Source organism: Phyllostomus hastatus, unplaced genomic scaffold (genome assembly GCF_019186645.2).
Source record: "Phyllostomus hastatus isolate PE091 unplaced genomic scaffold, TTU_PhHast_1.1 phas_contig_40, whole genome shotgun sequence".
NCBI classification, from domain to species: Eukaryota; Metazoa; Chordata; class Mammalia; order Chiroptera; family Phyllostomidae; genus Phyllostomus; species Phyllostomus hastatus.
Genome location: NW_025333872.1, coordinates 3,063,186 through 3,090,079, shown reverse-complemented (window position 1 = coordinate 3,090,079; position 26,894 = coordinate 3,063,186). Strand labels below are relative to the sequence as shown.

At 39.3% G+C, this 26,894-nt stretch overlaps 1 protein-coding gene across 1 annotated transcript in view; it reads right to left on the bottom strand.

Annotated features, from left to right (window-relative positions):
• The window catches only part of DNAH8 (dynein axonemal heavy chain 8), a 302,537-nt gene that overhangs the window by 143,710 nt on the left and 131,933 nt on the right, over positions 1-26,894 (bottom strand). Inside the window, exons 46-54 of the mRNA XM_045843254.1 lie at positions 26,421-26,555; positions 24,632-24,793; positions 12,515-12,761; positions 12,183-12,424; positions 11,955-12,095; positions 10,380-10,617; positions 7,349-7,491; positions 6,780-6,914; positions 6,177-6,299 (exon numbers count right to left, since the gene is read on the bottom strand). Coding sequence (XP_045699210.1) covers positions 6,177-6,299; positions 6,780-6,914; positions 7,349-7,491; positions 10,380-10,617; positions 11,955-12,095; positions 12,183-12,424; positions 12,515-12,761; positions 24,632-24,793; positions 26,421-26,555 — 1,566 coding nt within the window. The remainder of the gene's footprint in view (positions 1-6,176; positions 6,300-6,779; positions 6,915-7,348; positions 7,492-10,379; positions 10,618-11,954; positions 12,096-12,182; positions 12,425-12,514; positions 12,762-24,631; positions 24,794-26,420; positions 26,556-26,894) is intronic.

Here is a 26,894-nt window from a genome sequence, read left to right as displayed (position 1 = left end):
TGAAGAATGTGAGAAAGGAAACCCATCTAAATGCTAGGGGAAGAGCATTCCAGGCAGAATAAACAGTAAATGCAGAGGTGCTGAGTGAACATCATATCCAGGGTGTAACAAGGCTCAGTCAATGTAGTTGGAACAGAGTCTTGGGGAGATAAGATCCAACAGGGTAGGGTCTTTGAGTCATGGTAAGAATTTTGGCATTTATACTCTACAAGTTTCATGGGAGGATTTTGAGCAGAGGAGTGTGTCATGCTATGAATCATGTTTTAATTGCTTGCTGATTTGAAAATAGAATGAGAGGGGCAAGGGAAACAGGAAAGCAATTAGGGGACATTTTTAATGGTCCTGAGAGACTGAATGTGGCGTTGCTATTTTTTGACATGTACAGCACTGTTGGAGGAACAGATTTAAAGAGCAATAGGAATTTGGCTTTGCAGATGTTAAGTGAGAGATCCAACTACACACTCCCAATTGGGTAAATGAGCCTGAAACTGAGGAGCTCTTCAGTTTATAGATGGTATGTAAATATGCTTCCAGCTCTCATGACCTTATAGAAACTGCTGAGCAGTCTATCTGCCCTGGAACCCTGCTGAATGGGAGAGAATAGGCGAAGAAAAGGGAATAAAAACCTTTCCCTGGGAGGCTGCGGCTTCAGAATGACAGCTGCATAGATTTGTACCTTCAGTATACATAGTCTAAGTGGGCCAGAGACTTTCAAATCTTAACCGTGCTTTGATACTTGAGTAAGCTCTTAAGGATCTGGCAGAAGTAAACTCAAAGCCTGTCTGGTTGAGGGCATATCCATCCTAGGCTTCAAGAAAACAGCCACAGATAATTTTTCAAGGGCAATGACCAAGCAAGAAGCCAATGATACATACAGAAAATGAGAGTCTGGAGCTGCACAAGAACTATTCAAACCACAGAGAACAGAAACAGACCCACATGGACTTCACATGCTGGAATTAAGAAACAGAAATTAAAACAACTGTGCTGAAACTGTTTAAAGAAATAGACAACACATTTCAAAATACGTGGAAAGAATAGGAAATTATTAAAAATGACATTTTTGAAAGAAATGAGAATCAGTCAGACTTCCAGCCAAGATGGAGGGATAGGCAGACACACTGTGCCTCCTCGCACAACCAAAATAAGGACAACAACAATTTAGAAACAAAATAACAACCAGAACTGACAGAAAATTGAACCGTATGGAAGTCCGACAACCAAGGAGTTAAAATAGACACATTCATCCAGACCAGTAGGAGGGGTGGAGTCGGGTGGCTAGGCGGAGAGGGATTGCGGCAAGAAAAGTGATGGTAACTGGCACATAAGGCAGCAGCTGACAAACCCTGGGTGCACAAGACAGTAGCGGGCAGACCCTGGGCTCGAGGGCGCTGGATGGCAGACCCCAGGCACAGGGTGGCAATGGGCAGACTCAGCGAGATGGTGATTGTGAACTGAGGCATGATGCACAAGCCAGTTGGCTAACCAGGCAGTCCCACATTCCAGTGCAGATAAACCGGGTGAAACTGGGGAGCAAGACAGATCTTGCAACCCAGGGTCCCAGCACTGGGAAATAAAGCCTCAAAACACCAACTGAAAACACCTATGGGGGTTGAGGTGCAGGGAGAAACTCCCAGCCTCACAGGAGAGTTTGTTAAAGAGACCCACAGGGTCCTAAAACCTACACAAGCCCACCCACACAGGAATCAGCACCAGAAAGGCCCAGTTTGCTTGGGGGAAGCAGTAGAGGGGACTGAAATCCAACAGAGAGTGGAGCAAGTGTCATTGTTCCCTCTTGGACCCTGCCCCCACATACAGTGTCACAACCCAGCAATGTGGGTTGCCTAGCCCTGGTGAACACCTAAGGCTCCACCCCTCAGTGTAACAGGCTCAACAGGACCAAAAAAAAAATTGCCCAAACGGAAGAACAGATCAAAGCTCCAGAGCAAATTCAACTAAGTGACAAAGAGATAGCCAACCTATCAGGTGCACAGTTCAAAGCACTGGTGATCAGGATGCTCACAGAATTGGTTGAATCTGGTCACAAATTAGATGAACAAATGAAGGTTATGATACATGAAATAAAGGAAAATGTACAGGAATCCAATAATGATGGGAAGGAAACTGGGTCTCATATCAATGAAGTGGACCAGAAGAAAGAAAGAAACAACCAAACAGAAAAGAATGAAGAAACAAGAATTCAAAAAAAAAATGAGGAGAGGCTTAGGAACCTCCAGGACATCTTTAAATGTTCCAACATCCGAATTATAGGGGTACCAGAAGGGGAAGAGGAAGAGCAACAAGTGGAAAACTTATTTGAAAAAGTAATAAAGGAGAACTTCCCCAATCTGGCAAAGGAAATAGACTTTGAGGAAGTCCAGGAAGCTCAGAGAGTCCCAAAGAAGTTGGACCCAAGGAGGAACACACCAAGGAGGATTCACACCAAGGAGGATTCACACCAATATGAACACACATCATAATTGCATTACCCAAGATTAAAATGAAAGAGAGAATCCTAGAAGCATCAAGAGATAAGGAGACAGTCACCTGCAAAGGAGTTCCCATCAGACTGTCAGCTGATTTCTCAAAAGAGACCTTGGAGGCAAGAAGGGGTGGGAAAGAAGTATTTGCAGTCATGAAAGGCAAGGACCTATATCCAAGATTGTTCTATCCAGCAAAGCTTTCATTTAGAATGGAAGGGCAGAGAAAGTGCTTCTCAGATAAGGTCAAGTTAAAGGAGTTCATCATCACCAAGCCCTTATTTTGTGAAATGTTAAAGGGACTTATCTAAGAAAAAGAAGATAAAAAATATGAACAGTAAAAAGACAGCAAACTCACAGTTATTAACAACCACACCTAAAACAAAAACAAACCAAACAAACAACTAGAACAGGAACAGAACCACAGAAATGGAGATCATATGGAGGGTTAGCAACAGGGGAGTGGGAGGAGGAGAGAGGGGAAAAAGGTACATCCATAAGTAGCATAGATGGTAGACAGAAAATAGACAGGGGGAGGGCAAGAATAGTATGGGAAATGTAGAAGCTAAAGAACTTATGACACATGGACATGAACTAAAGGGGGGGATATGGGTGGGAGAGGGTGTGCAGGGTGGAGGGGAATGAAGGGGGGAAAATGGGATGACTGTAATAGTATAATCAATAAAATATATTTTAAAATAAAAAAGAAATGAGAATCAAATAACTAGTAACTAAAATTAAAACTCAATAAATAATTTGACAATAGATTGGACACAACCAAGAAGAAAACTACTGAAGTGGAAGAGAGGAGAAATTATCTGCATCATAAGCATTAGAGGAAACAAAGTTTTGAATTTACAGAAGAGTGTTACAGAAACATAGAGGGCAACAGGGGTATCCAACTTTTTGGCATCTCTGGGCCACACTGGAAGAAGAGTTGTCTTGGGCCAAACATTAAATACACTGTGACCCATCATCACACTCGAAAAACTTGCACAATGTTAAATTTACAATTTTGTGTTGGGCCACATTCATAGCCATCCTGGGCCACATGTAGCCTGTGGACCACAAGTTGGACATCCCTGGATAGAAGAAAGTCTAATATTGGTACATCTGGGATCCAAGAAAAGAAGAAGGTGAGGCAGAAGCAATATTTGAAGAGATAAGGGCTAGAAATTTTCTCAAACTGATTAAAGAGAACAAGCAGGTTCACAAGTCCCAGTGAATCCCAAGCAAATAAATACAATTAAATCTCCATAAAGGAGCATCATTTAAAAAAGAAAAAATATAGTAAAGTAAGGTAAAGAGAAAGTCTTAAAAGCAGCAAATGAAAAAAGGCAGGTTAATTACAGAGGTGCAATGCTTAAGTGATAGTTCACTACTTAATAACAGCAAAGAAAACAGAAGACAGGAATAATATATTCAACACTATGAAAAAAAATAACTGCCCACTTAGATATTTATATTCAGCAGCAATGTCTTTGAAATAAAGATGATGAAGTAAACACATTTGCAAACAAACAAAAACCAAGCATTAGTCATTAAAAGACCTTCTCTGAAGAAAGTTTTAAAAGCAGAAAAAACATAATACCAGAAGGAAGGCTCAAGACCCAAGAACAAGAGCAAAGAAAGTGATAAATATGTGGGTAATGCAAATGAAGAGTGAATATATAAAATAGTAAAAATAATGTCTCATGGAAACTGTATTTTAAAAGAGAGTTATAGACTTAAAATACATGTCAACAATAAAATGAGAAGTCAGGAGAAAGATAAAGGAAATTGAAGTATTCCAATGTCATTGGACATACAAAATGAGAGTTAAAGATCTGGTCATGTTTATTTTTGATTATCTGTGTATGCAGGATGTAGGGTAACCTCTAGAACATGGAAATTAAGTACAGTATGTAAATAATAAATAAAAGGGAAAATCAATTTACTCAGAGAAGCAGAAAGAAAGCTGCAACATGTCTATGCTCATCTGAGAGTGAGAAAATGGAGGTGTCGGAGGTCTGGGAAAAAGAAAAAGGTATGAAATTGTCATCTCCCAGAGCATGGGCCTACTACAAAGGAAATGTGGTACAGGAATAAACAGGGCAAACATAAAACATGAGACGCAGTATGATTGTTTGGCAGCATTGAGAGTTCAGCTGAGATGCATGATCGTGATTTGAAAGTGAAACCAGATGTGGTTTTCTCCAGCCAAGTTTAGCTGCATAGGTGCAGGTGGATGGAGAGTACACAGCAAGTTTCACCAAGACCTCAACGTGATTAAGGCAGATGAGCAGAGGGTGTATGCTACAGTGATTGTAGTGATGGATCACAGAATTTTAGCTGGGAAGAGAAGTGAAGAAATGGCAGGAAATGGGGATAGTTTAATGATGATAGGAGAAATGGATAGCAGGTCAATCTGGAGCAGCAGAAGGAATGAGCTGCAAGAGTGGACATGGTAATCAGAGAATGAACTGCTTGAGACTGAGATGCTGAAGGAGCCACACTGGTAATGACAATGTATAGGGTATGACTGCATGAATGAGTCATTCAGCCAGCATGGGAGGCATGATCATTGGAGGAGGCCAGGGAACTAAGAGGCCAAGATCATGTATGCATGTACCAGCATCACCAAGAATTATGAGAGTAGGTTGTATAATTTGCAGGACCCAGGGCAAAATGAAAATACAAGGCTCCTTCTTCAAAAATTATTAAGAATTTCAAGATGGTGACAACAGAGCATTAAACCACATGCAGGACTCTTCAAAGTGTGAGTCCACAGTTTGCACACCCACACAGCTCAGCCCTGATGACAGGGACAGTGCTAGAGAGAGTAGCAGTGATCCAGGAACTGAAACCTTCAGGGAAGGAGGGGTAATATCTGAGGGCAGAGGGCAATGAGAAGCAAGGAGGACATCCTCCTCACCTGCAGGCCCAGGGGTTCAAATGGAGAAGTCTGCTGGGAGAGCGGTGTCCTGAGTTTCCATTACAGCATGAGGTGAAGGGAAAGTTCAGAGAAGTCAAATTTACAGTGAATTTTGTGGATTAACTCTGGCTTCCAGGGGCACACAGAAAGGAGTGGGGAAGTAAGAGAGGAGATCACAGAAGGACCAAGCAGAGTTGTCTGGGGGTTATTCTCAGGATGAGCACAGACTGGGGGTCCTGGCCACCCAATGGTGTCTGAGGTAAACCAGGATAAAGGGCAGGATGGGAGGGGTCCTGCCAGCTCCAGGTAGAGGGTGCTGATGAGGCAGTGCATGGAGGAAGGAGAGAGGTGCTGGGTATCTCACGAAAACATGCAGAATTCTAGCAGCATCAGTGAGGTTCCCCAATGGGGAATGACTTGGATTGAACATGACCATGACTAGGACAGTGATATGTGACAAAGTTACAAAAAACAAGTGTTTTCTAAATCAAGTACTCCTTGGAGAGTATGTAGAGGAAAAGGTAAGAGAGCAAGGCTAAAACCTTGGAGAGGGTAAGAGAGGATCCAGAAAGGACATGGAAATCAAGTAGCCAGAGAGACAGGTGGGTATGTTGCAAAAAAGTGCAGGGGGATTTCAAGAAGGGAGAATGTCACCTGGAACCGAGAAGTCAAAAAAGTCCAACAGCTGTTACCAGGTTTAGTAAGATGAAGATGATTTGACATTTTTACATATGACCAAAGTACTTATTAAATATAATCTATAGGAGATATTTTAGTCATACCTGATCTCCCCACTCATTAATGATGGGCATATTAATATCATCAATAAACACAGTCATTTTTCTGCCTCCTGGTGGCCCATATGTGCTTCCCATTCGCTTATCCACATAGCTTTCAATTGTTCTCTAGAGAAAAGGAAATGGTTTGTCTTATGCATTAGATCCCAAGCCACATTTCTAAAAATGATGAGCATATTTTCCAGAGTAGAATATAATTTATGTAATATGTGTAAATATCATTCAAATATGTATTGTGAATTAAAAAATAAGTTATTATGATGTTAATCATTAATTTATGTTCAAAGAGATACACTCAGAAGTACAGCTTCAGCCTCAATTTTAGGCTATTAATCCAAATTTTAGGCTATTAATAAATGTTAGACTATTAATGCAAATATGGTATATGGATTTGGCTTTAATCTCAAACTTAGGGAGGTTAAACAGCTGCATGCCAACTGCCACCCCCTTTATTTTGATGTTATTTTCATATACATATGAAAACATTTCATATATATATGAATATTTTATATGCATACACATTTCTTATAGCCACCACTTAAATATGTATTTAATATAGTGATTACTACAGGAAATGATGGGTTTTACCTGAAACATCATTGGTTCTGTGGCAGATGAAAAGTTTAGACTTTTGGATAACTGTACTTCAGGATCGTATTTTTTCAGATAGGCCTTAATCATTACGGTTTTTGCAGTCCCCTGCTCTCCTGTGAGCAAAACAGCCTGTAACCGCAGGATAAGCATGTTGAAAGTGTTATTACATATTTAGTTTTAAATATTTTATGGTTCTAGTGGCCATTCTTTCATTCTATAAAGTACTTCTACAACTTATTTTTCAGAATTATACCTACACAAAAATATATCATAGTTGAATTAAAGATTTAAAAGTAAAAAGTATGCTGTAAAAGTGCTGGAAGGAACATGTGACCGCAGGAGCATGGAAGGACTTTGTAAGCAGACGCCCACTCCCCTGAGCAAGGCGGGAGTCAGCAGTTCAGAGGATTTCAGTGGAAGTGTGCCCTGGGACCTGGGGTTTATTTCCCAAACGTGTTTCTCCCACTGCCTCCAGCCTGTTGTGCTGGAATTCAATTCTTCTATCTGTCGCATAAGAAAAGGAATGGATTGCAGTCATCTAAGTAAGACACTATCAAACTTACTTTATTTTGTTTTGCAATGGTGTCTATCAAAAAGTTTGTTCTAATATTGTCAACATTTGGAACCAAAATTGATGAATACTCTGGAATACTGTCAGTTGGGTAAAAATATGGCTGAAGTTTCTTATTCCAGTGCTCCCAATCACCTATACAAGAAGTAAAAATCCATCTTAATAAAACTACATTCTTTGAAAGTAATCAGAATATAAAAATACAGGTACTATAAACAATCAACAGAATCATAAAACATTTTAAACACTTTCCTAAAACATGTAACCTACCTGTTTATATAGACTACCATCTTCTGTAATATCTAATCTAATATCTGCTTATCTAATACATGTGGCATTGATAATTAAATTTGTTTTGACTCCTTACAAAGTTCTCAATTGCTAAATCATTTATCCAGAGAGATCTGGCCTGAAATGCAATCCAGATCAGCCAGTGGTGAGCCCGGTGGCATGTTTAGTATCTAGTAGGAAAGCCACATCCCCTGAAAGGATGGGGAAAACCAACAAGGGATGACTGGTCACTGCACCACGATGTTTGCCATGAAAAATGGGAAAACAAATCTGACCCTAAAACTAGTGTCATAGAGTCCTCACACTCTGACTTACAGTAAGTAGTAATTTACTGATTGGTATTATTATCATGATAATTATTATTACCACATTTTATCAATTCTAAAAAGAACTTTCATTATATCTTAGCATCTCTTGAATGATGCCTTACAATCACTGTTGGTTAGACTAACTTGGTCAGAGCTATTCATATTGTTGCCATTTAAAATGAATTGCTTGCATGGTGGTTGTTGCACTGTTGAGTTTAACTGCTATGTTAGATGTCTTCAAAACGATTTTGCTTTGATTTGGAATTGTACCAAAAAAGTCGCTGTGTACACAGACTGCATGGAAAGAAATGCAAGGATAACTTTTGAAGGTAACAAAGCAAAATTCATCATTGGAACAATAACCTCAATTTCAGGTTTCCTTGCAAAATAATCAAGTCATATGATAAGTATATGTTTAGCTTTTAAGAAACTGCCAAACTGCTTTTCCAAAGTGGCTGTACCATTGTGTAGTGCATGAGAGTTCTTCCAACTGCACATTCTTGCCAATATTTGGTATTATTTTTAATTTTAGCCATTCTAGTAGCTAAATATCCCATTGCAGTTGTTTTTAAAGATCTTATTTATTTATTTAGAGAGGGGAAGGAAGGGAGAAAGATCAGTGTGCAGACCTGGCCTACTTCTCTGCTGGACCCTGTATTATCCTTTTTAATATACTATTGGATTTAATTTGTTAAAATTTTATTAAGAAATTTGTGTCAATGTTCTTTGTAATGTCTTTTTCTGGTTTTGGTATCAGGTAACGTTGTCTTTATAAAATGAGCTGGCAAGTGTTTCCTCCTTATATATTTTGGAAGAGTTTATGTAGAATTGATATTACTTCTTCCTTATGTATTTGATAGAATTCACCAATAAAGTCATCTGAGCCTACAGTTTTCTTTGTAAAAAAGGTGTTTTATCTACAAATTCAATTTTTAAGTATCACAGGCATATTCAGAGTATTTCTTCTCGATGTTTGGCAATTTGTATCTTTCAAGGAATTTGCCTGTTTCACCTACATCATCAAATGTATTTTTAATAATGTTGTTTATAATAGTCATTTCTTTTTTAAAAATGTCTGCAGGATCTGTAGTGATGTTCCCTCTTTCATTCTGGACAATGGTGATTTATGTCTTCTCTTTTCCCCCCTGATATCTCTGGTAAGAGATTTATCAATTTTATTGATCTTTTCAAAGAACTATCTGTGGGTGGGCTCTGGATTCTAAGAGAATTCATACCTACACTGAAGGATGCATTTAATTTTAGTTTGCATTTTGACTTAGACATCCTTTTTATCATTCCAGTTCTTTAACAGCATCTAATCGCATGCTGTAAAATCATTAGTCACTCTGGTTAAAGATGGCCAGCTAAAAAATTTCATTTACTTGAGTCTCTTTATAAAGGTCCTTTAAAATACAAACTCACTTAATGCTCATATTTAGATGATTCCCCTACCCTCAAATGTGCCTAGTGTCCCCTAGATCCAGGCAACCCTGTATTTTACACTTTCCAAACAATTTGTAATTCTTCGGTCTTTGGCCAGCGTGGGGTAGGTGCAGCTATGCAGCAGTGTGGCTTTGGATGAGGACCTAAAGGTGTTTCTTAAGCAAACACATGAGCAGCCTTCTTGTCTTTAGCTCCACTTTGCCCAGTTTCCAATGCCTGGGCCCTTTGAAGGTTCTGTGATATGTACCATTGCTTCTCAAATCTTCCCCCTGCTGGTGTAGGGTTTACCTTTGTCCAGTGTGCTAAGTCAACTGCCACATACCTTTCTGCTTTCTTGCTTTCAAAATGTAGCTATTGCTATCTACTCTCCTCTTCTTTTGAGCTTGTGCATTAAAAAAATGCCTTTGCTGTTTGGGGGTTTCAGAAAGCATCAGAGGTAAACACAATTGTTGGGAAGCATAAGTTTTCTTCCCTGGGACTTAGAAGAACTGAAAATGAGGTTCTGGATAAAGGCACCAAGCTCAAGGGCATTTCTTTTAGAGAGAGGTGAGCTGGGCCCTGCCACACGTGGGAGGCTGCATCTGCTACGTGAGGAAGACTCATCTGTTTGGCTCACTCTCTAGTTATTATGACATTTCCAGTAGGGAAGTTGTAGAACTGATATGTTCCTGCATCATGAAAAATCTGTGTTCTCCACACTGCTACCTTTCCTTGTCAAGCATTAGAAAGCAGCTAGTGTAGGAGGTATTGCTAACTTATTTATGCCAAGAGGAGAAGAAGTGAAGAGTCTCTATGCCAATTCCCACCATGGCCAATATGCAAAACTATATTACTCTTTGCATATATGCCCTTCAAAAATGTATGAGAAATTGTTATTCATAACTGGTTTACTATTTCCCTACAGAAGAGTTCATGGAAGTTTACATTTTTCCCATTTAAAAAAAATGTCATTTCATTTTAGGTATAAGTCACTATGCTTACCATAATCAGTAACATAAAACTCATACATGGTTTGATTTGTGTCTTTAGGTATTTGTGGTAAGTCTAACTTGCTTTCATGATTTCGTATAAAGGCTTCAAGCTTCTCTCTGCTTTCCAATTCCAGAAGGGCTCCTAAACTCCACATCAGGCCAAACACAAACAGTTTATGAAGATGTTCAACACATGAAACACCACCTTCTTCTTTGGAGGGAATCAGACCTTCCAGAAGAGTGAGAGACTGAAAATATTTAAAATACAATTAAATAAATTTTTATATTTAAATGCTTTACATTAAAAAATTAAATGACAGTAAACTTAGAAGGAAGGAAAGAGAATACAAATATATCTGCAATCATTGCTGGTCACTGTCCAGCAGCATCACCACTCGGAAGAAGAGCTGTCCTGCTTTAGAAGGGCCGCAGGGCCTGGAGGAAAGGCTGCTAACCTGGGAATCTGGGGGGCTGGTTTCTACTCCATGCTAATGATACTAACCCGAGTTTTGGTTTTTTGATCTGAAAAGTGAAAAGCCTAGACTAAATGTTTTCTAAGACAGTTTCTGGTTCTAAAATTTGGTTATTCCAAATTGTCTAGATCAAAGATTTTATTTCTTTTTAACATTTTGCAAGGAACAGCAAACTGTGGCCCCAAGGGCCAGCCACGTGCTGGGCAAATAAAGTTTTACTAAAACAAAGTCACATTCATGCATGTTTTGTGTGTCAGCGGCTTTTGCAATAAACAGCAGAGTCGAGTGGTTGAGACAGAGATTTGTGCAAAGCCTAAAATGTCTACTAGCTGTCCCTTTAAGAAAGTGTGCCGACCCCCATTTGGCATCAGAAAGAAATGTATGTAGAGTAAGACATCAGTCTTTCAAAACAAAATTATTTCAAAATAAGATTTCCACTTACATTATGCATCTTAAAGTAATTACTACATATTTACTTCAGCCTCATGCACTATTTCTTACCCACCCACCCTCACTGACTGATGCCCCTTATACTAAGAAACACAGCACTAGAATGGATAAGAGATAACCTGTGGGCTAGAATCAGAAAACCCTTAAAAATCTATACTTAGTTCTGTTGTTGTTTGTTTTCCAAAGATTAATAAGAAAAACTGAGTGTGGAAAAAAAGGTACTATAAACTACTTGAAGAATTGTTGAAAAGTCTCCCTATCTACTATATACTAAATTTGCATAGCCAACATTGTCAAGTTTTCCTGAATGCCATCAGCTCCTTTTTGTACTTTTCTATAGAACTGCAAGATCTATTTTTTTATTTTGTCTACTCTTTTTATTGGACATACTTTCTGGAAGGTCACTAAGCTCGATGATGGGGAAGACAGCTCACTCTCTTCCCCTGACAACAACTCCCAAGGAGGTGAAAATGACAAGAGAGATGGCAGTAAGAGCGTGAATGAGCTCTTTAATAGGAATCCAACTTCTCAGAGCCTTCGCAGCCAAATGATAAAAAGATGCCTATGCACTGCATAAATTTTTATTTCAGATGCCTCTAAACTGCAACTGAGTAGAAAAAAAAATCTCAAATCTAAGTAGTGAATACACAAAAAAATCTTACTTGCACAATATAGTTGCACTCTAGGAGTTGCATTTTTGGATTGAGGTTTAGTTTCATAAATGTATATATATCTTCAAATGTTTTATTATACAGAGTTTGGAATACAGAAGCTTCCTGTGCAGTGCGCTTCTTCAACCATGCCTGCAGCAAAGAAACAGAGTCTCTGTTTACTAAGAAAGTGAAATATGGAAAGATACTGAATGGGCATCTGCAAGTCTCTCACTGCACCTCTAATATTGGCTTCCAGTTGAGGGCGGAGCTGCTGATGTAGACCATGCCCATTCTAGAAACAGTGGCAGGAGAGGCGTTCTCAATATTGTGGACTTCAAACAAAAGCTTACAATTAGGGGACATGGGGATGCGATCTCCATTAGCTAACGTGAGCGTTTTATTGTCGTCCAACACAGAATTTAAGTTCTCAATCCAAATGGCATCTACAGGGCCATCTAAAATAAGGAATATGTTTTCACCTGCGTATAATTAGAACAGAAAATTAAGCAAATACTGTTAATAATAAACTGGCAGGAAAAAATTGATCACAAAGGAGAGCTTATGTGTACCTTTTTTAGCTTTTAATGTTTTTCTCCACAGAGTAGAAAAAATCCCGTCTGTCCAATCATTGGTAGCAGTGTCCAGTCTGCCAAACATCTGAGGCGCAGTAATAGCTTTTGGATTCATTCGCATTTCTCTGTGAGGCCTCCCGCATTCTGTTAATGCCTTCATCAGGATGGTTATAACAGTTGTCTTCCCTGAACCACTGGGCCCAAGAGTCATCAAGCCATGACGTACCAGGGATGTTTCATATAACTAAGCAACGAAATGAAACAATCAATTGGAAAAGGTAACTTACAAGTCTCCTGCTGACACTTACAGTAATGTGCTGAAATGAAAAAGCTTTTAATAATTGATTCACTAAAGTAACTGGCTCACTATTTTAAAAATGAGAAAATGTAAAAAAATGGTTTTTGTTTTACTAGATTTGGATAGTAAATTAACACCAAGTTATAAAGAATCTGACAAAGTTATGACAATGTGGAACATTAATTAAATTTTGGAAATAATTAATTCTGAAACTTGGGATCTTGTTTTTGCTTCTTAAACCTTGTGATTTTGTTTTGTGATTTTATTCCTCCTGATTTTGTTTTGCTGATACTTATCCAACAGTTTTTTCCATTTTCTCGGCATGCAATGTGATTATATCGCCCCCTAGTGGCAGAAAACAGAAACACAGGCATCGTGGTGAAGATCCAAGTATACATCCGCCTTCTGGTTCTCCAGAAGCATAGCTTGATATGAGGATTCTCATGTAAGCAAGTTACTTGGTGAATGCTCTGAAGAGAAACCATTAAGGAAGGGGGGAAGCCAAGCAAGGTGTGATAAACTCCCCAGTACTGCCTGTTCTTTCTGTCTGCCAATAAAGTGGCTCCAGTTCTCCAGGAGGGAGTGGTGAATGTGGGTGAATGTATTAGAATCGCAAAGAAACTGAGAAAGAGCACATAGAAATGGTAAAAGAGACACAAGAGACATACTAAAACATGGACAGTGTCTGTTACAACATCCTGTCTATTGTTTTGTTAATAAAAGTCAAAGACCTCAAAGCTGATCAGACATAGAATTTGAGTTCTCCTAACATGTATTTCTTTCCTTAGAAAGAAATATTACTACTTAAACCATAGTTTAGAAGCAACAGAGGCACCGGCCATAACATTATACTAAAGAATAATGCTATTGACATCAAAAAAGAACACAACATTCTAGTCCCTCACCCACTCTCAGATGACTAGGATTTTAGTGCTCAGCATACTGAAGTGGCTGTCACAGTGAGTGAAAGTGATAAACAGAAGGACACCAAGAGCCCTGGCCAGTGTGGCTCCATTTGTTGGAGTGTCATCCCATAATCCAAAGTGTCACATATTTGATTCCTGGTGAGGGCACATGCCTAGATTATGGGTTCAGTCCCAGGTCAGGTGTACAAGAGGCAACCAATCAATATTTCTCTCTCCCATTAATGTTTCTCTCCATCTCTCTACCTCCCTTCCCCTCTCTTTAAAATTAATAAGCATATTCTCGGATGAGGATTAAAAAAAAGACACCAAGAGATGCAAAGATTCAAGGTTCAGTGTAGGTGTGTAAACATGCCCACACACAAAGTAGGAGCAAAGCAACACTATCAGAGTCTTCAGGCTCCAAGCCTCCAGAAGGCACCCAGCCACGGGCGATACTGCCAGACTGGCTCAAGAAGCCAGCTGGACTATTCCATCTCCCTGGGTTTTTATAACTTAGTATCCCCTTGAGATTCACCCAACCTTCTCACCTGGTATAAGCACCTCAGTAAATTACTGCCTGTTTATTGTGAGGCAGGGTAAATCTGTTCCATCCTGCTAGAAGCAACACATTCTCCTGAGGATTCTTCTTGCATTGATGTGTTTTAATTTAACTTCAACATTTACATCAGGTAAGACTAATATCATGAGTTCTTCTCTTAAAATGGTGATCTTTAACAACACATGCTGAATGGCAGCAAAGTAGGTGGGAGTGAAGCCCACTTCCCCCTGCACACAGCTGGAACACCTAGCTAATCTTCGGAGGAACACAGTGAATAGCCAACAGAATCCCAGCTTATATGAAGTTTGGAGGCCAAAATTGTAGAGGACATTGAAAAACAGATGGTAAGGAGATTGCATTGGGACAGTAAGGCCCCTGGTACCTGCATGGGAACCAAGGCTCCTGCGGCCCCCAGCTGCATACCAGCCATCATGGTTGGTGCAGCTGCAGGATTTCTGGAGGAGAGTTAGATCATCAGCTCCCTCCCCTACCAAAGCAGGGAAGACAGCAAGGCACCAGGAGAGACCTGGATACTTGAAGTCTCTGGGGGCAATAAAGACAAAGTGGGAGATGCACAGACACGGTGCGGTGTTCACCCGCTGGGACTATAGACGCCAACTAGGTCATTACCAGAGAAATTGGGGAGCCAGGTGACACCTGATGAAGGGAGAAGTGTTGGGCCGTGTCAGACTCTGACCCAGACAGTCTCCAGTCTGGTTGGAAGTTGGGCCATGTGAAAAGCTGGACACTTGTTAAGAGTGGTGAGCTTAAACAAGTGGATTGTACTCCAAAAATGGCTCTCAGCCACTGTTTAAGGAACTCTCGTGCAGCAGCTGGTGAAGAGGAAGGAAGCAGTGCACCTCACAGACCATTCAGCAGAGGGCAGCCAGGCTCAGGGAGTTAGCAGTCCCCAGAGACACTTAATTTAGTGGGGGAGCTGAACTGCCCTAAAGAAACTTTGAGTGTGTAGCACCGGGGCCAGCAAAGAGGGAGAAGGTGGTGTTTGAGTTGCGCCTAATCAGTGCACCTCACGGGCGGCACAAGTGGTGGATTAAAGGCACTGGCCTGGCGCAGATGGACAGTGGTGGCCCCAGCAGTGCAGGCAGTGCATGGAAGACCTGGGCTGGAGGCTGGGCAACAGCAAATATTGCAGTCCAGACCTGGACTCCATCCTCACAAAACCACAGGAAGGGAGAAAAAGCGAACCCTAGCTCCCTTCTGCCTGCTGCATCCCAGAAGACCAACAGAACTTGCCTGGCAGGTTTAAAGTCAGCAGGAAGCTTTTCTCCTCCCCCTTTTCTTTTCCCAAGTGAGCGATAAGACCTGGAGCTGTGAAAGGTCCAGAGAGGGATCCAGAGAGGGAGCACAAGGCTAATACCAACATCTGAGAAACTGAGACAAATTTCACTTTCCTGTCCTATAGAACTTACATTTTATTGTTTATTCATATTATTATTTTTTCATTATTTTTACTTCTTTTATTTTATTAGTATTTTTATTTCTCTTCTTTCTGTTTAGTTTTCTTCATATTGTTTGTTTGCTTAATTACATTGTTTGACTGGTTTTCCTTGTTCTCTCTTTCATATTGTATTTTAACTTTCCTTCTTTCACTTGACTCATATTCCAATAACACACTACTCTTGGTCATGTACTTTCTATTCCTATTATTCAGATCATATAGTTCCTGTCATATTATTGTTGTTCCAGTATCATTGTAAATCACTGTTGTTCCACACAATTGTAAATAATACACAGCACCCCTTCATGGTCTTAGCCCATTTCACTATCTTCCTGAGCTTTATTATTGTTGTGGTTAACTCTGTTCTCTCACATACTACACCTACTTTCTATCCTTCACTCTCACTATATCTCATCATCTAACCTCGCACAAACGCTCTGTTTTCTGGATTCAGCTCACAATCCTTCTCCCCTCTAACAAGAGTCTTATCTGTTTTTCATCTTTTATAAAAAGTGGCTAGTTGGGTGAAATATCAGTTAACACTATACTTATCCAAAGGATCTCCTATTTCCTCTCTACTTGTTGATACTTTAAAGCCCATATACTCTCTTCCTGTCCCAACCCATTTTGCCTTCCTTCTGCCACTGATCACATACAAGATTAGGTGGGAGCTGTGATCACTAATATACCTGCTGGAGGAGAGACCCCACCAACAAAGAAATCACCAACAGGCAAAAACCCAAGTACAACAAGAGAGCCCATACGAACGGAAGAAAGGGCAACCCTAGAGCATCCAGACAAGAAGATAAAAAAACCACACCTCTGAATTCCACAGAACTCCTACCACAGAAGTTCACCCTACAAAGACAGCTAGCAAAGTGGAACATCAGGAAGCACAGAAACAAACAAATAGATTCACCTAAAATGGGGAGACAAAAAAAGAACCTGAAATCAAAAGGAATGGAATACTCCCTACCAAAAGAGATAAATGAAATGGAGGTAAGCAAACTAACAGATATAGAATTCAAAATAATGGTTATAATGATGTCCAAGGAACACACAGACAACTACAAGGAACTGAGTGAGAACTATAATATGAAAAAGCAAATAGACTACTATAAACAAAAACAAGGAAGAAATGAAGAATACAATTTCTGAAATAAAAAACACACTAGAAGGAATTACAAGCAGGCTGGATGAAGCAGAGGACGGAATTAGAGAGCTGGAAGACAAGGTGGAAAGAAACACCCAGGTAAAGCAGCTGCATAAAATAAGACTCAAAAAATATGGAGATAGCTTAAGAGAACTCCAAGATAAGGTGAAACACAATAACATTTGAATCATAGGGATATCAGAAGGAGAAGAAAAGGAACAAGGGACAGAAACCCTGTTTGAAAAAATAATGACAGAAAACTTTCCAAACCTGGAGAGGGAAAAAGACACATAAGTTCAGGCAGCACAGAGGGCCCCAATCAAGATGAACCCAAAGAGGCCTTCTCCAAGACACATCATAATTAAAATGGCAACTTTTAAAGATGAAGAGAGAATCCTAAAAGCAGCAATGGAGAAACAAGTGACATTCAAGGGGCACTGATAAAACTAGCAGCTGATTTCTCAACAGAAACCTCCAACCCAGGAGAGAATGGCAAGAAATATTCCAAATAATGGGGAAAAAAAGGCCTGCAACTGAGACTACTCTACTCAGCAAGGCTCCAAATTAAAATGGAAGGTGAAACAAGGAATTTCCCAGGCAAAGAAGGCTGAAAGAATACACTTCCACCAAACCAGCACTTCAAGATATGCTAAAGGGACTGCTATAAGAAGAGGAAGGAAAAGAGGGAGAGAGAGAGGAACACAGGTACAAAGGGGGAAAAATGAATAAATACCATAAATAATAACCTTAAATGTTAATGGATTAAATGTGCCCATCAAAAGACACAGGGTAGCTGAATGGATAAGAAAACATGACCCATACACACACATATGCTGCCTAAAAGAGACTCCTCAGAAAAAAAGGCCTACACAGAGTGAAAGTGAAGGGTTGGAAAAAAAAATATTCCAAGCAAATGGACAGGAGGAAAAAAAACAGGGTTGAAATACTTTTATCAGACAAAATAGATTTAAAGACAAAGGACATAAAAAGAGACACAGAAGGACATTTCATAATACTCAACAGGAGAATTTATCAAGAAGACATAGGTATTGTAAACATACATACACCCAACACAGGAGCACCTAAATATATAAGGAAAATCTTGGAGGACTTCAAGAAAGATACAGACAACAACATACTTACAGTAGGGAATTTTAACACCCCACTGTCAAAAATGGATAGATCCTCCAAACAAAATATCAACAAGGATATTGCAGTATTGAACATTGGACCTAGATCAAATGGACATAACTGATATATATATAGGTTCTAAATATATATATGGGACTAATGGAGGGGGAAAGGGTAAAGGGTTTTCATAAACAACTAACTATACAGGACACATGGATAAAACTGGCGGGGGGGGGGAGCATGGAATCAGGGAAGGGAGGTGGGGATGGCTGAGGTATTGGGGAGAGATGAGGGGAAAGGGCAGACAACTGTACTTGAAGAACAATAAAATTTTTTAAAATAGGGGAAACAAAACAGAATTTAGTCTGTGATGAAGCTTTTTACTGGTCCCAGAGAAATAAGAATAATTAATACTTAATTACAGGATTTTTATATTATAAAGCTAACCTAATCCATTTTTTAAAAAATTATATTATATTCTACAAAAACCAAAGATGGCGTCGGAATAGGAAGGAGCAGATTCGGCTTCCCTCTGCTCAGGGGAGAAAATCCTGACCGATCTATGGAGTAGAGAAACAAGCAACCAACATACCTCAGCATTTGTGAAAATAGGGGACCAAGGATTGTGGCGGAACCGAAAAACTGAACCCTAAGAAGAGTGCTGCAACAGGACAAAAAAGAATAGGTGGAGGTGGTGAACACCAGGATACCCACTGGAAGAGGAAACCCAACAACAAAGGAACCACTAACAGATAACAACAGAAGAAGGTGAAGGAGGGAGTAGTAACCACATAAACCTCAATCCAGGGCCTATCTGGAAATACAACTAAACAGTAGAGACAGTACCCAATACAAACAACTGAACAAGAGCAAGAGAGAATTCTTTAAACCTTACACACATGGAAGAACCAGTTTCAATACAATCTTCCCTCACCAGCACAACAAAATACAGGAGGTGGTGGACAGAGCGACCTGCATTTAACCAGCTGGTGGGAAGGAACCACCAAAGAAAGACCCAACAACAATCAAAACCCAAAGGCAAACACAAAGCCAACTTAAATAACAGCCCAAGACCAGTGAGCTTGGGAGATCAAGGAAACTGCACACTGAAACTCACTGCTATTCTACTAAAGAAGTTCACACCACAAATCCAGGCAGCCAGAACTGATCAATTTAAGAAACTGAGGCTAACAAGAAGAGTCTCACAAACAATGGGAAGACAAAGAAACAATCCCCAATGAAAGGAAAGGAGGAAGCCTCAGAAAGAATGCTGAATGAAATAGAGGCAATTCAACTATCAGATATAGAGTTCAAAGCAATGATCGTCAGGAAGCTCCATGAGCTCACAATGAACTACCAGAAACTACAGGGAAGCTACAATTAACTCACTGAAAACTACATCAGCATAAAAAAGGAAATAGAAACTCTCAACAAGGGCCAAGAGGAAATGAAGAATACAATTTCTGAACTGAAGAACACAGTAGAAGGAATGAAAAGCAGGATCGATGAAGCAGAAGATCGGATCAGCGAGCTAGAGGACAAAGTAGAAGAAAACACCCAGAAAGAGCAAGAAAAGGAAAAGAGGCTCAGAAAGAATAAAGAGGGATTAAGAGAAATGCAAGACAATATGAAACGTAATAATATCCGTATAATAGGGATACCAGAAGGAGAAGAAGAAGAACAAGGGATAGAAAACCTATTTGAAAAAGTAATGATGGAAAACTTCCCTAATTTGATGAGAGAAAAAAAGTCACACAAATTCAGGAAACACAGAGAGTCCCAATCAAGAGGAACTCAAAGAGACTCACCTCAAGACACATCATAATTAAAATGGCAAAATTTCAAGACAAAGAGAGAATCTTAAAGGCAGCGAGGGAAAAACAGGAAGTAACATACAAGAGAGCCCCAATAAGGCTAATAGCTGACTTCTCAATGGAAACACTCCAAGCCAGAAGAGAATGGCAAGAAATAATCCAAGTAATGAGAACCAGAGGCCTGCAACCACGACTACTTTACCCAGCAAGGCTCTCAATCAAGATAGAAGGCCATATGAGAAGCTTCTCAGACAAAAGAAGTCTAAAAGAATACACCTCCACTAAACCAGCTCTGCAAGAGATGCTAAAGGGACTGCTTTAAGGAAAGAAAGGAAAAGAGAGAGTGAGAGCGGAACACATGTACATAAAAGGCAATGAATAAGTACTTATCAATAATAACCTTAAACATAAATGGATTAAATGCTCCAATCAAAAGACATAGAATAGCTGATTGGATAAGGAAACATGACCTACACATATGCTGCCTACAAGAGACCCACCTCAGGATAAAAGACCTGCACAGGCTGAAAGTGAAGGGCTGGAAACAAATTTTTCAAGCAAATGGACAGGAAAAAGAACCCGAGGTAGCAATACTCATATCTGACAAAATAGACTTCCAAAAAACAACCATAAAGAGAAATCCAGAAGGTCATTTCATAATACTCAAGGGAAGAATCCATCAAGAAGACATAAATATTGTAAATATATATGCACCCAACATAGGAGCACCCAAATACATAAAGAAAATCTTAGAGGACTTCAAGAAAGATATTGACAGCAGCACAATTATTGTGGGGGATTTTAACACCCCACTATCAAAAATGGACAGATCTCCCAAACAAAATATCAACAAAGATATTGTGGCGTTGAACAATACTCTAGATGAAATGGGCTTTACTGATATATACAGAACCTTCCATCCCAAAGAAGCTAAATACACATTCTTTTCAAATGTACATGGAACATTTTCAAAGATTGACCACATGATAGGACACAAAACAAGCCTCAACAATTTCAAAAAAATTGAAATCATACCAAGTATTTTCTCGGATCACAAGGGACTGAAGCTAGAAACCAACCCCAAGGAAAAAAACCCAAAACACTCAAAATCATGGAGATTAAATAGCATGCTATTAAACAATGAATGGGTCAAGAATGATATTAGGGAAGAAATCAAAAGGTTTCTGGAAACAAATGAAAATGAACTCACAACAACCCAAAACTTATGGGATACAGCCAAGGCAGTCCTGAGAGGGAAGTTCATAGTGGTACAGGCCCACCTAAAAAAGTTAGAAACATTCCAAACAAACAACCTAACCCTACGTCTACAAGAACACGAGAACAACAACAAAGACAGCCCAGAGCAAGCGGAAGGAAGGAAATAACCAAGATCAGAGCAGGATTAAATGACATAGAGACTAAAAGCACAATTCTAAGGATCAATGAATCCAAGAGCTGGTTCTTTGAAAAGATAAACAAAATCGACAAGCCTTTAAGCAGACTCATCAAGAAAAAAAGAGAGAAGACCTAAATAAACACAATCAGAAATGAAAGAGGAGAGATTGCAACAGATACCACAGAAATACAAAGGATTGTAAGAAATTACTACAAAGAACTGTATGCCAAAAAAATTTGAAAACCTAGATGAAATGGACAAATTTCTAGAAAAATATAATCTTCCAAAACTCAATGGAAAAGAAGCAGAAAGCCTGAACAAACCAATAACAGCAAAAGAAATTGAAGCAGTAATCAAAAAACTCCAAACACACAAAAGCCCCGGACCAGATGGTTTCACAGGAGAATTCTACAAAGCATTTAAGGAAGAATTAACCCCTATCCTTCACAGACTATTCCAAAAAATCCAAAAAGATAGAAGACTCCCAAACTCTTTTTATGAGGCCAACATCATCCTAATTCCAAAACCAGATAAAGACACAACAAAGAAAGAAAACTTCAGGCAAATATCGCTGATGAACACTGACGCTAAAATCCTCAACAAAATATTGGCAAACCACATCCAACAGTACATTAAAAAGATCATACAGCATGACCAAGTGGGATTCATTCCAGGGATGCAAGGATGGTACAATATTCACAAATCAGCAAATGTAATACATCACATAAACAAAAGCAAAGACAAAAACCACATGATCATATCAATAGATGTGGAAAAAGCATTTGATAAGGTACAGCACCCATTTATGATAAAAACACTCAGCAAAGTGGGAATAGAGGGAGCATTCCTCAACACAATAAAGGCCATATATGAGAGACTTACAGCCAACATCATACTCAATGGGCAAAAATTAAAATCTTTTCCACTAAGATCAGGAACAAGACAAGGATGTCCACTTTCACCACTTCTATTCAATATAGTACTGGAAGTTTTAGCCACAGCGATTAGACAAGAAAAAGAAATAAAAGGCATCCAAATCGGAAAGGAGGAAACAAAACTGTCACTGTTTGCAGATGACATGATAATGTACATAGAAAATCCTATAGACTCCACCAAAAAACTGCTTGACCTAATAAATGAATTTGGCAAAACAGCAGGATACAAAGTCAATATCCAGAAATCAAAGGCATTTCTGTACACCAACAATGAAACAGCAGAAGCAGAAATCAAGAAAAAAAATCCCATTTGAAATAGCAAAAAAGAAAAAATAAAATATCTAGGAATAAACCTAACCAAAGAGGTAAAAGACCTGTATTCAGAAAAACTACATAACACTGAGGAAAGAAATCAAGGAAGACACAAACAAATGGAAACATATACTGTGTTCATGGATTGGAAGAATTAATATCATCAAACTGTCCATACTACCCAAAGCAATTTACACATTCAATGCAATACCTATTATAGTACCAATGGCTTACTTCACAGACATAGAACAAACACTTCAAAAATTTATATGGAACCATAAATGACCCCAAATAGCTGCTGCGATTTTGAGAAAGAAGAGTAAAGAAGGAGGGATCACAATACCTGACACTAAACTATACTACATGGCCACTGTAATCAAAACAGCCAGGTACTGACATAAAAACAGGCACATGGACCAATGGAACAGAACAGAGAGCCCAGAAATAAACCCAAGTCTCTACAGTCAATTAATATTTGACAAAGGAAGCAGCAACATAAAATGGAATAAAAATAGCCTCTTCAACAAATGGTGTTGGGAAAACTGGGCAGCTACGTGCAAAAAAATGAAACTTGAGCACCAACTTACACCATATACAAAAATAAATTCAAGGTGGATAAAAGACTTAAATATAAACCGTGACACCATTAAAGTCCTAGAAGAGAACATAGGTAGGAAAATCTCAGATATTTCACGAAGAAACTTTTTTACTGACATGTCTCCTAGAGCAAGGGACATAAAGGAAAGAATAAACAAATGGGACCTCATCAAAATAAAAAGCTTTTGCACAGCTAAAGAAAACAGTATCAAAATTAAAAGAGAACCAACTGTATGGGAAAACATATTTGCCAATGATACCTCAGACAAGGGTTTAATCTCCAAAATATATAAAGAACTTACATGACTCCACTCTAAGAAGACAAGTAACCCAATTAAAAAATGGGCAAAGGACTTGAACAGGCACTTCTCCAAGGAGGACATACAGAAGATCCAAAGACACATGAAACAATGTTCAATATCGCTAGCTATCAGAGAGATGCAAATTAAAACCACAATGAGATACCACTTCACACCAGTCAGAATGGCCATCATAAACAAAGCAACAAACAACAAGTGTTGGAGATGTTGTGGAGAAAAGGGGACCCTAGTGCACTGTTGGTGGGACTGCAGACTGGTACAACCACTATGGAAAGCAGTATGGAACTTCCTCAGAAAACTAAAAATGGATCTGCCTTTTGATCCTGCGATTCCACTGCTGGGACTCTATCCTAAGAATACTAAAACACCAATACAAAAGAACCTTTGCACCCCGATGTTCATAGCAGCACAATTTACAATAGCTAGGTGCTGGAAGCAACCTAGATGCCCATCAGTAAATGAATGGATCAAAAAACTATGGTACATTTACACAATGGAATTCTATGCAGCAGAAAGAAAGAAGGAGCTCCTACCCTTTGCAACAGCATGGATGGAGCTGGAAAGCATTATGCTAAGCGAAACAAGCCAGGCAGTGAAAGACAAATACCATATGATCTCACCTTTAAACAGGAACCTAAACAACAAAACAAAGAAACAAGCAAAATATAACCAAAGACACTGAAATAGGGGACAGACTGACAGTGATCAGAGGGGAGAGAAGAGGGAATTTCAGGGGAGAATGGGAAGGGTTTACAGGAACAAATTTAAAGGACACATGGTCAAAAGCTAGGGGGAGGGTGGTAATGGGAGGGAAGTGGGGAGGGTTGGGTGGGTGGGCTGGAATGGGAGTAAAAGGGAGAAAACTGTACTTGAACAATGATTAAAATAAATATTTTTTAAAAAAATTGTATTATATTCTGAAGTTATGCCCTTCCCACCCTGTTTTGGAAATTAAATGTCATTTCAAGTGTGTAAAAAAAAACCCACAACCCTGGCTGGCATAGCTCAGCGGATTGAGTGCAGGCTGTGAACCAAAGCGTTGCAGGTTCGATTTCCAGTCAGGGCACATGCCTGGGTTGCAGGCCACGGCCCCCAGCAACCGCACATTGATGTTTCTCTTTCTCTCTCTATCTCCCTCCCTTCCTTCTCTAAAAATAAATAAATAAAACCTTAAAAAAAACCCCACAACAACACATGCTCATCATTATACTGATAATAGATTAAAGTTTCTTTACCTGCACAAGTTTGAGATTCCAGGGTGGATGGTTTATCAAACCTTCTAACTGAACCTGGTTTGCTACTGCAGCTTGTAGTTCTACGTAAGTACTACTATCCAGTTGTAATCCTGGAAACAGGTCATTGATTAAGCTGAGGAACAGAGGTTCATCTTCATCAACCTAAGATGGCACAGAATAAATTTACTCATTCAGTCAACAAATGTTCATGGACCAACTAGGAAGCACACAGCACTTGTCATTTCATGCCTAGAGAATAATTTATTACTCTCCTCCCCAGAGTAGTACTTTCTCCCAATTCTAGTACTTTCTCCTGAACACTACTGCTGAATCCACATCACCTATAGCATCACACCCAAAATTCTTTGCATTCAATGTCTTCTATAGTCTACCACTCCGAGATTTGACCTCATGCAGACAGGTATACACATTAACCTTAAAAACATGCAATTAATAGTCCCAACCCCATGAAAATAAAATGCTAATATTTGTTTAAATAAGGAAAATGTATATGGCTCTGCATAACTGGCTCATCCAAAATCAGCTAAAAAACCATCAGAGCACTGTTCTCATTTCTTTTTTTTTTTAGCTTTTTTTAAAAATTGTGGTTCAAGTACAGTTGTCTCCATTTTCCCCCCACCCCCCAACCCCAGCCATCCCCACTTCCCACCCTTAATCCTACCCTCCTTTGGTTCTGTCCTTGTGTCCTTTATAGATGTTTCTGAAAACCCTTCACCCTTTCCTCCTCCATTATCCCCTCCCACCTCCCCTCTGGTTACTGTCAGTTCATTCTTAATTTCAATGTCTCTGGTTATATTTTGCTTAATTATTTGTTTTGTTGATTAGGTTACACTTATAGGTGAGATCATATGGTATCTGTCTTTCACTGCCTGGGTTATTTCACTTAGCTTCCAGAATTCTTGCCTAAGAATTTCAAGAATCCTTAAGGGAAGCAGTGAGGTGTACTGGAAGGAGAAAAGTTGGTATCAGAAGGTCTCATGGATTTTTGTTCCAGTTTCTCAACTGACTGTGCTTGTACATGGGTTCTCCAAACTCTAAGTCTCAGTTCCCTCCTAAGTAAAATGGCAATAAGCACACTAGCCATCCAAATCCCAGAGTGGCTATGAGACTCAAATAAGACAACACCCCCCAAAAGGTTCTGTAATAGTCGTGAACTACACAGGTGTTAATTGTCTGTTCTTATAACTACAGTGTGAGCTTCCTTAGAACCATTTCTTCTTCAACCTTGTTCTCCTAGAGTATGGACACAATACAGAGAGTCCCTTGAATAAATACCACATGAACCTGCCCATAAGCTAGTTCAAAACAGCCTGGCTCACTGTGACAAGAGTGAAATCAGTGCAATAACTACTATAATCCCCACAGCAAGCTTTCGATGCATTTTTAGAAAACAGAAATAATGCTGATGTTTTGGGGGAGACATAGCTGAGATAAACCAAGCATACAGATAAAGCAAAAAGTTCTCATGGTTCCCTGTGAATCCAGATTTTCATGTTTAGTGCATGTCCCATTATGAATAATGGTAGAGTACTGGACTGAAATTTGGGGGCTGAAGCCCACTGATGAAGCCTATTTTACAGCACACACCTGACAAAAAGATGCATTTCCAGCCCTCACTGGTCATACAGGCCATGGGGAGTCACACACCCCCTGTTGCTGTAATTGCTAATGCTCACAGCCTAACATGAGCAACCCCCACTTGTCAGCTAAGTAGAAAGAAACCAGGTCAAAATCTGGAAAGAGGAATAAACTCAGAGAAGAGAGATACCAATTTAGAAAGGTTCATGTCTCTTAGTCCTCTCATGACAATGCTTAATTCACTGTCTTCTGGTCTGGCTCTTTTCTGAGATCCAAGTGTCCTCAACACAGATAGGATATTTCTCAACCCAAAGTCATAATGAACCTAAGATGGGAAAAGAGGGAAGAAGAGCATTTAATTGAAAAGCTCTACCTGAAGGCCCACTATATATATATAGGTAGGTATTCTGACAAATACATACTGTAGTTTTAGAGTAGCTGAGCTGCAAAGTTTTATTAGCTAAATTCTTTCACCTTTTATTTAACTGAAAAATGATCATTCTGTTGGAAAGAACAAGCTATACTATACAGTATTCACACTTCAAATATCTTCTGGGAATAAAACAGTCTGATGCATTCTGAGAGGCAGATTTAAAATACATAACAAATAGATTATATACTGCGTGACTCCATTTATATAACATTCTTGAAATAAAATTACAGA